This window comes from Saccostrea cucullata, unplaced genomic scaffold (genome assembly GCF_032062105.1).
Source record: "Saccostrea cucullata isolate Sc308-1 unplaced genomic scaffold, CSIRO_AGI_Scuc_v1 ctg17738, whole genome shotgun sequence".
In the NCBI taxonomy this organism is placed as follows: Eukaryota; Metazoa; Mollusca; class Bivalvia; order Ostreida; family Ostreidae; genus Saccostrea; species Saccostrea cuccullata.
The window spans coordinates 1-8,062 of record NW_026933939.1 but is presented as its reverse complement, the minus strand read 5'-3'; the positions used below and the strand labels follow the sequence as shown (position 1 = coordinate 8,062).

At 34.8% G+C, this 8,062-nt stretch overlaps 2 protein-coding genes across 2 annotated transcripts; one reads left to right on the top strand and one right to left on the bottom strand.

Moving 5' to 3' along the window:
• Positions 1 to 574: 574 nt before the first annotated feature.
• Positions 575 to 3,302, bottom strand: LOC134239674 (calcineurin B homologous protein 1-like). Its single transcript, XM_062721838.1, has 7 exons — positions 3,143 to 3,302; positions 2,871 to 2,943; positions 2,368 to 2,448; positions 1,698 to 1,810; positions 970 to 1,073; positions 801 to 881; positions 575 to 707 (listed from the first exon to the last, which is right to left on the bottom strand). Exons 1-7 carry the CDS (start codon positions 3,207 to 3,209, stop codon positions 654 to 656), a joined length of 573 nt encoding a protein of 190 aa, XP_062577822.1. The 5' UTR covers positions 3,210 to 3,302; the 3' UTR covers positions 575 to 653.
• A 128-nt stretch (positions 3,303 to 3,430) lies between these two features.
• Positions 3,431 to 7,790, top strand: LOC134239673 (complex I intermediate-associated protein 30, mitochondrial-like). Its single transcript, XM_062721837.1, has 4 exons — positions 3,431 to 3,540; positions 3,955 to 4,438; positions 4,689 to 4,889; positions 7,363 to 7,790. The coding sequence occupies exons 2-4, from the start codon at positions 3,977 to 3,979 to the stop codon at positions 7,588 to 7,590; spliced, it is 891 nt and encodes a 296-aa protein (XP_062577821.1). The 5' UTR covers positions 3,431 to 3,540; positions 3,955 to 3,976; the 3' UTR covers positions 7,591 to 7,790.
• The last annotated feature ends 272 nt before the right edge of the window (positions 7,791 to 8,062 follow it).

Genomic DNA, 8,062 nt, shown 5'->3' with positions numbered 1-8,062 from the left:
ACTGTAAAACATGCTTCATTGTAATAAAAACTTGGGGGGGGGGGGGGGGGGGTTGGTGATGAACATACATAAAATAAAATATAAGGTGTATCATCTACTTAATTTTTATAATCAAATGAATTACATAATTTTACATTTGTGCAATTAATGTCAGGAAGTTTCATAAATTCATAATACATATATTTTGTGTCATTTCATTCCATATTTGCAAAAAAGTCAGCAAAAACATCAAATCATTCTTTTGAAACACAAAGACAAGTGTGTATAATAAACAAATATTTGACAATTGTGTGTGTGGTGGTGGTGCGTGGCAGTATTTTATGTCAGGATTTCAACGACAGAGTATTTATTGTGAGGAATAAGACTCATCACTGTCTGCCATATTTTGTCTATATATGAATCTTTAACTTTTAAGATTGACTCGTGTCATCTTAATATCGGTACCAATATTTCTTAATAATTTATACTTGAAAAGAATTTCAGTAAGTGTTTCACAAAAATATTTCAAAATAGAGAATCTGTACAAAAAAAGTAAAATTCAAACATTCTGAAATTTTTTGTACATGTAAATCTATTTTGTAGTTATCAAATATAGTATTCATGAAGATAGCATGACCAGAATATCACATCATTCACAAAACAGACATGTACACTTAGTGTAGGAATCGGATGCTCATCTTTTGTTCAACGTCCACTCGCTCCATTGCCTGTAAAGTTAAAGTGAATAAATTTACATTTCTATAAACTAAAAATATTACAGTATATATTGTAAACATGCATATATTTTGAAGAGTTTATACCTGTACAAACTCTTCAAAAGAGATCTGGTTGTCCCCGTCAATGTCGGCCTCACTGATTGTCCTCTCCGCGATACTCCCCAGCTATAAAACATAAAAAAAACAATTAACGTCAAAACATACCACTGTGTCGATAGAAAGGTACATATAAAATATAATTCCTATTCTTTACCTGCTCCTCGGAAATGTTAGCTCCCACCATCATATGTAACACAGACAGTAACTCATCCTTGGAAATTTTGTCATCACCATCCAGATCATACATTCGGAAAGCAACTGAAATGTATTAAAATATCATACAGAAGCAAATTATAATGATGAAAAACGTAAAATGTTTATAAATACATTGTATGCTTATTTCAAAATATATAGCTTCTGAAGAAGCAGCTGAAGATATGCAGCTCACTGCTATAAAAGATGTGGGTAGTGGAATAGCATCTGGATTCCATAACAATTTTTCAGATTAGCAACTACACTGTACTGTAACAGATCTAATTTTTCTTCGAAGGTCTCTCATAACTGTTTGATTAAGACTGCTTTGTTTATTTGCCTATATTAATTCGCACAAGAATACACTACTGTATGACCCTATCCGTAGTATTTTAAAATTGGTGTGTCAATATTCTTAAGCTGATCTTCTATCACCTTCAGATATCTTAATTTTAAAATGAAGTCAATTTATCAGCTGCAGACTAACCTTTTTATCCATACTATCAATCAGAAAGAAAATAAGCTGTGTACTTTAAATCTACCTGACTACCTGTTCCTCAATATTCAGTTCCTAAAGGTTCTATTCGTAAAATGTTTTTTGTTTGCTATAGCCTATACATACTATAAAGGATATCTTTTTTTAAACTACTGTCATCACACTACTTAGAATCAAACTCTTGTAATACACACATTTCAGTTTCTCCTCCCTGGTATTCAGTTTATTTTTGTTCTGGTTTGACTTAGTTGGCCTGAATCTCGCTAAAACTCTCATGAATTGTCTGAAGTTGACCGTCTCATTGTTACTGAAAACAAAAGTAAACATTGATTACACTATGATAATTTTAAGATCTTGGTTCTTACCAAAAAGTTCTATGAAATATACAAAGTTTACACTAACTGTTGTTTCTTTTCTCTCATTTTGCTACATTACTGTAAAATTACTGTAGAAGTACTTTTTTCTGCGTGGTATTAATTTACGCTATGTACGCGGTCACAAATTCTCCGCGGAAATTTGTCCAAGTGTACTTAAAATAAAGTTAAGGCATATAGAGATAGTCTAAGAAATCAGCGTAATTTTCTACCCGCGGATTAAAAAGAAATTGAGATTCCGCGGAATTATGACCCCGTGGAAAAAGTACGTCTTCAGTACTTAATTCTACACGGTCATAATTCCGCGAAAACAAAATTTCTATTCAATCCACAGGTATGAGATTACACGGATATCTTGGATTGTCATTATATTGGATACGTCCTTAATGAATCTTTATTATGCTGTGAGAAATTTCCACAGAAAAATTGTGTTAGTGTACATAATGGAAATTAATCCCACACAGAAAAAAATATGTCTACAGTATTTTACCTTTCTGTGAAGAATGCATGAACGATTCGGTCTCCGAGTGGATTTATAGCTAACTCGGGAATCCTCAGAAAATCTTCACGGCTGCACAAACATGAAAAAATGAAATAAACAATGAAGCATTAGTATTATAGCATAAAATAATGGTTTATTTTGATTTCATCCTACAACCTGAGTAGAGCTGATTACTTTTATTAAACTTTGATCAAAGATAAATTTACTCAATACTGCGAGTGTCAAAAATGTACAAAACAAAATTAACATATAAATAATTATCATCTTTGTCTTCAATTCTTTCACTAGTTATCGTTAAAGAGAAACATGAAAAGTAACATCAACATTCATTTGTAAATTCCCAAATTTTCAATAAGGAAACTAACAAACTTTCCACCTGTCAAAATGATTGCATTTAAGGCAGTTTTTCATTTTCTTGAAGGTTCTTCATCAATACATAACTTAAACACAAATCCAACTTCTTATCTAGAGTGTTGTTATTCAAACTTTACCTCAAGCATCCTATAGCTCCTTTATCCAGACTTGTAAATCGACTATACAGACGTACAATCTGATTGTGTGAAACTGCAAAAATAGAAAAGATAAGTATAGGCTGTGTACATATAAATAAATGAACTGAGAAAAATCTTCGTTACAAAACATTATAAAACAGCAGGGACCTATATGTTAGTATATAGGTCCCTGAAAATAGTAACTAGTTGATAAAAAAAAAAAGGTTTTGTATGAATTACGTGTATTTTTTTAGCCGACACATAATACTTACAGCCAGTTTCTGACTGAATTTCATTTAATTCAGTTTCCTGAAGCTGGATAGATGCCCTACTGCCCATTGTTTTGAATATTTACAAGAAAAACAGCTGTCAAAAGTATTCAACACTGGACATTCCAGGAAGAACCGGAAATAAGGCAGCGATGAATATCCAAATGTCGATCCCGATAATATTTTGTTTACAGGACAAACTTTTAATATATGTGAAATGATGCAACTTTCTATTCCTGTATTTTTTAAAATTTAAACTTAATTATGTTATTTTTCTCTTATTCCAAAGAATCAATGCTTGTTTTACGAAAACGCCGTAGGCTCGGGTTCGGGATACTGACATGCAGAGGACATTCGGGTGTGAGAAATGTGACATCGTCCCTAGGCCCTGGGGTGTTTGGGTATGTAACAATTTACCGGCGGTCGTACTTCCTTGTAAGATAAGTGACGTCATACAATGATTAGATGTCCACACCTTCTTGTTCATGCAGCCGAATAAAGTTTGTTTTTGAATCGCTAAATGAAATATTTATGTAAAACAAAAGTATCTATCTAGACTACAGTAAAGTGATTGTTCAGAGTGGTGCCTTTCATGCCTAATTGAATTAATGAGCAGTTCGTGTTTTATGATTCTTGAAAATGATTCCTAAGTACATATGTACTAATTTTGAAAATATCAATATAGTTCATGGGAAATACCTAGTTTACTTAAAACAGCTACAGTATATATATAGTAAAAAAAAAATTCTTACAGACAACAACAATTGATATAAAAAAATATATGACAAGTATAATTTGTATATATATCTACTCAGGTGTGGTATAAAGAAATAAAACATGTTTCTGAGGCATTCCTTCTGTCAACTGTGCAGACGAGATTTTGTTCATCCTCTCCCATCGTTCGAAAATTTGGGTAAAAGAACAATCTCTATAGATTTTCAAGGAAGACCTCAGTTTCGGGGAAAGACAGATAGTGAGAGAGCTAAGTGGCTTAAGGACAACATTCCAAGAGCACTCAGGAAAATAGACAGGTCAATCAAAGAAACGCTTTCCTGTAAAAATAAACTCGTAGTGCTTCATGGTGAATATGATTACTTCTGGAAATTTGACAGTGAGGATAAGTTGAATGACTGGATTGTGACAACAGACTCCGATAACAAGCAGGGGTTCAGTCGAGCATATCTGGCTCTCAGTAGAAATAAGAGGGCCCTGTTTTACGGAAACTTGAACACAGAAGTGCCAAAAGATGGAGAGCAAACCAGGGCAGGTTACTGTCAACTCAGAAGTCCTGTTTGTCAGGTATGGTATCACCATTGTAAGTCAGTACAGTATTCATAATATCACCATTGTAGGTCAGGTACAGGTGTAGTATTTATTCTTCCCAATTAATTAAACACACCTGTCAATACAGAGTCTGACAGTATTTATTACCTGTATGCCTTTGCATGCATTTTCTGAAAAGGGGTATACAATCATTGGAGGTTTTTTTAATTAATAAATTGACTTATTTTTTTCAGTGCATATGTATTTCCTATAAATGTACTTGTAGACAATGCGTATGAACTACGACTGGTCCGACTTTACCCACCTTGTGATACGTATGAGGGGAGATGGACGTGCGTATGGTCTGGGCTTACAGACGAATTATAAGAGGACGGGCGTGGTGGACTTTACGATGGGACTGACCGCTAATGACCAGTACCACTATCCCATGTTTACCCGAGGAGGTCCATACTGGCAAATTGTTAAGGTAGTACCTCCCGAATAGTTAAGGTAGTACCTCCCAATTACTGGATACCTTAATATTTTCACTTGAAATCACTAATTTGTCTTTTTTTAGCTCACCTGAGCCGAAGGCTCAAGTGAGCTTTTCTGATCAAAATATGTCCGTTGTCTGTCGTTGTTGTCGTCGTCGTCGTTGTCGTTGTAAACTTTTCACATTTTCATCTTCTTCTCAAGAACCACTTGGCCAATTTCAACCAAACTTGCTACAAAGTATCCTTGGGTAAAGGGAATTCAAGTTTGTTCAAATGAAGGGCCATGCCCTTTTCAAAGGGGAGATAATTATGAATTGGAGAAAAATTAATGGCATTTTAAAAAAATCTTCTTCTCAAGAACCACTGGGCCAGGAAAGATGAAACTCATATGGAATCATCCTCAGGTAGTGTAGATTCAAGTTTGTTCAAATCATGACCCCCGGGGCTAGGGTGGGGCCAAAATGGCCGACCAAAGTTTAACATAGGAATATATAGGAAAAATCTTTAAAAATCTTATTCTCAAGAACCACTGTGCCAGGAAAGATGACACTCATGTTGAATCATTCTCAGCTAGTGTAGATTCAAGTTTGTTCATATCATGACCCCCGGGGCTAGGGTGGGGCCAAAATGGCCGACCAAAGTTCTACATAGGAATATATAGGAAAAAATCTTTAAAAATCTTCTTCTCAAGAACCACTGGGCCAGGAAAGATGAAACCCGTGTGGAATTATCCTCAGGTAGTGTAGATTCAAGTTTGTTCAAATCATGACCCCTGGGGCTAGGGTGGGGCCAAAATGGCCGACCAAAGTGTTACATAGGAATATATAGGAAAAATCTTTTAAAATCTTCTTCTCAATAACCACTGGGTCAGGAAAGATGAAACCCATGTGGAATCATCTTCAGGTAGTGTAGATTCAAAATTGTTCAAATCATGACCCCTGGCGCTAGGGTGGGGCCAAAATGGCCGACCAAAATTTACCATAGGGATATATAGGGAAATCTTTTAAAATCTTCTTTTCAAGTACTTCAAAGCCATGATTAGTGATATTTTTAGCTCTACTGGTCAGAGACCAGAAGAGCTTATGCGATAGTAATGCGTCCGGCGTCCGTCCGTCTGTCCGTCTGTCTGTCCGTCTGTCTGTAAACAATTTTTCAAAATGCTACTTCTCCTACAGTTTTGGTCTGATTTCAATATAACTTGGCACACAAGTAGACTACACTAAGATACATAAATCTGTGTATCGGTTTTTGATTTCGATGAACGGTGTTGCCGTGGTTACTAAAAATAGAAATTTCTGTGAAATTCTTTCAAAATGCTACTCCTCCTACAGTTTTGGTCTGATTTCAATATAACTTGGCACACAAGTAGACTACACTAAGATACATAATTCTGTATATCGGTTTTTGATTTCGATGAACGGTGTTGCCGTGGTTACTAAAAATAGAAATTTCTGTGAAATTCTTTCAAAATGCTACTCCTCCTACAGTTTTGATCTGATTTCAGTATAAGTTGGCAAACAAGTAGAATACACTAAGTTACATAATTCTGTGTATCGGTTTTTGATTTTGATGAACGGTGTTGCCGTGGTTACTAAAAATAGAAATTTCTGTGAAATTCTTTCAAAATGCTACTCCTCCTACAGTTTTGGTCTGATTTCAGTATAACTTGGCACGCAAGTAGAATACACTAAGATACATAATTCTGTGTATCGGTTTTTGATTTCAATGAATGGTGTTGTCGTGTTACTAAAAATAGAAATATCTGTAAAATTGTTTCAAAATGCCACTCCTCCTACAGTTTTGGTCTGATTTCAATATAACTTGGCACACAAGTAGAATACTCTAAGATACATAATTCTGTATATTGAATTTTAATTTTGATGAACGGTGTTGCCGTGGTTACTAAAAATAGAAATGTCTGTAAAATTGTTTCAAAATGCTACTCCTCCTACAGTTTTGGTCTGATTTCAGTATAACTTGGCACACAAGTAGACTACACTAAGAACATAAAGAGACTTTATCAACGATCATTATTCTATTTAATGCTGTTTATAAAGTTTCAAATCCCAGCTGCTTAAGTACTTTCTCTTCCTTTGCTATAAGTTCAAACCAGTAGAGCTTCAGTCTCGACAGAGACTTCTGGTTCTATTTAAATGGAATCATCCTCAGGCAGTGTAGATTCTATTTTTTTTCAAATCATGACCCCTTGGAGGGTTAAAATTCAAGCCCCCCCCCCCCCCAGTAAACTTTCAGTTCTGATCTGATATGTGCTTTTTTTTCTAGCCAATGTGCTCAGGTGAGCGCTGTGGCCCCTGGGCCTCTTGTTTATGTTTATGACTAATTTACTACCCTCAACATCTTTTCAAGTTCATAGTAGCAAAATGTTTTTTAAATGATGGAAACAGCACTTAACACTGTTTAGGAGTATTTTTATTTTACATCATTTCTGTCTTTTTTCAATTTCAGATTCCATTCAGCAAGTTTTACTTAAGCCACAAGGGTACAGTACAAGATAAGCAATCCCCTATGGATCTGAATGAAGTGGGATTCTTCTGTATAAATCTGATGGACAATGTTGATGGCCCGTTCCACCTCGAGATTGATTACATTGCTCTCCTCCGAGACGAGAATCACGAGGAGAATCACGCGTATGAACTTTACCAAGTGGAGGACTACGTCACTAACGTCTACTGAAAAACAAAAATGTCGTTAATCGTTTCTGGTGTGTGTGATTACCACAAATTTTTCACTCCATTTTGTTTTTATGGTAGAACAGGTACATGTATTTATTGATGTGATATGCTGTGTAAGCCATGGCATTACTATATAATGGCCTGCATGACATTTGTTAAAGATGAATTGTATTTGAAAGAATTTTAATGAAAATCATGATATTGAAAAAGGGAATAAAATATTGATACTCATTTCCGCATTGATATTTAATATTTGCACTGATGAAGTACATATTGAGTCATTTGCGAGACATTCCAACTTGATGCCCGCAAGGATGTTTGCATATCAATATTTTTAATCAAAAATCATATTTTTATGATTTTCACTTGATATTTCTGTTACAATTTGACCTTTTTAATACTTTGACCTCCTACTGTGAGCACACTCTATCCTTAGAGGCCTTGATTTGATTTCAATTTATTGACCCCCATGA

Excerpts from the sequence above, each read along its gene's own strand:
- LOC134239674 (XM_062721838.1), bottom strand. The coding sequence starts at position 3,209 with ATGGGCAGTAGGGCATCTATCCAGCTTCAGGAAACTGAATTAAATGAA. Across the intron at positions 1,811-2,367 it reads CATGCATTCTTCACAGAAAG|TAACAATGAGACGGTCAACT; the intron begins GTAAAATACTGT and ends TTTTGTTTTCAG. Across the intron at positions 708-800 it reads CTTTTGAAGAGTTTGTACAG|GCAATGGAGCGAGTGGACGT; the intron begins GTATAAACTCTT and ends TTAACTTTACAG.
- LOC134239673 (XM_062721837.1), top strand. The coding sequence starts at position 3,977 with ATGTTTCTGAGGCATTCCTTCTGTCAACTGTGCAGACGAGATTTTGTT. Across the intron at positions 4,439-4,688 it reads TCAGAAGTCCTGTTTGTCAG|ACAATGCGTATGAACTACGA; the intron begins GTATGGTATCAC and ends ATGTACTTGTAG. Across the intron at positions 4,890-7,362 it reads CATACTGGCAAATTGTTAAG|ATTCCATTCAGCAAGTTTTA; the intron begins GTAGTACCTCCC and ends TTTCAATTTCAG.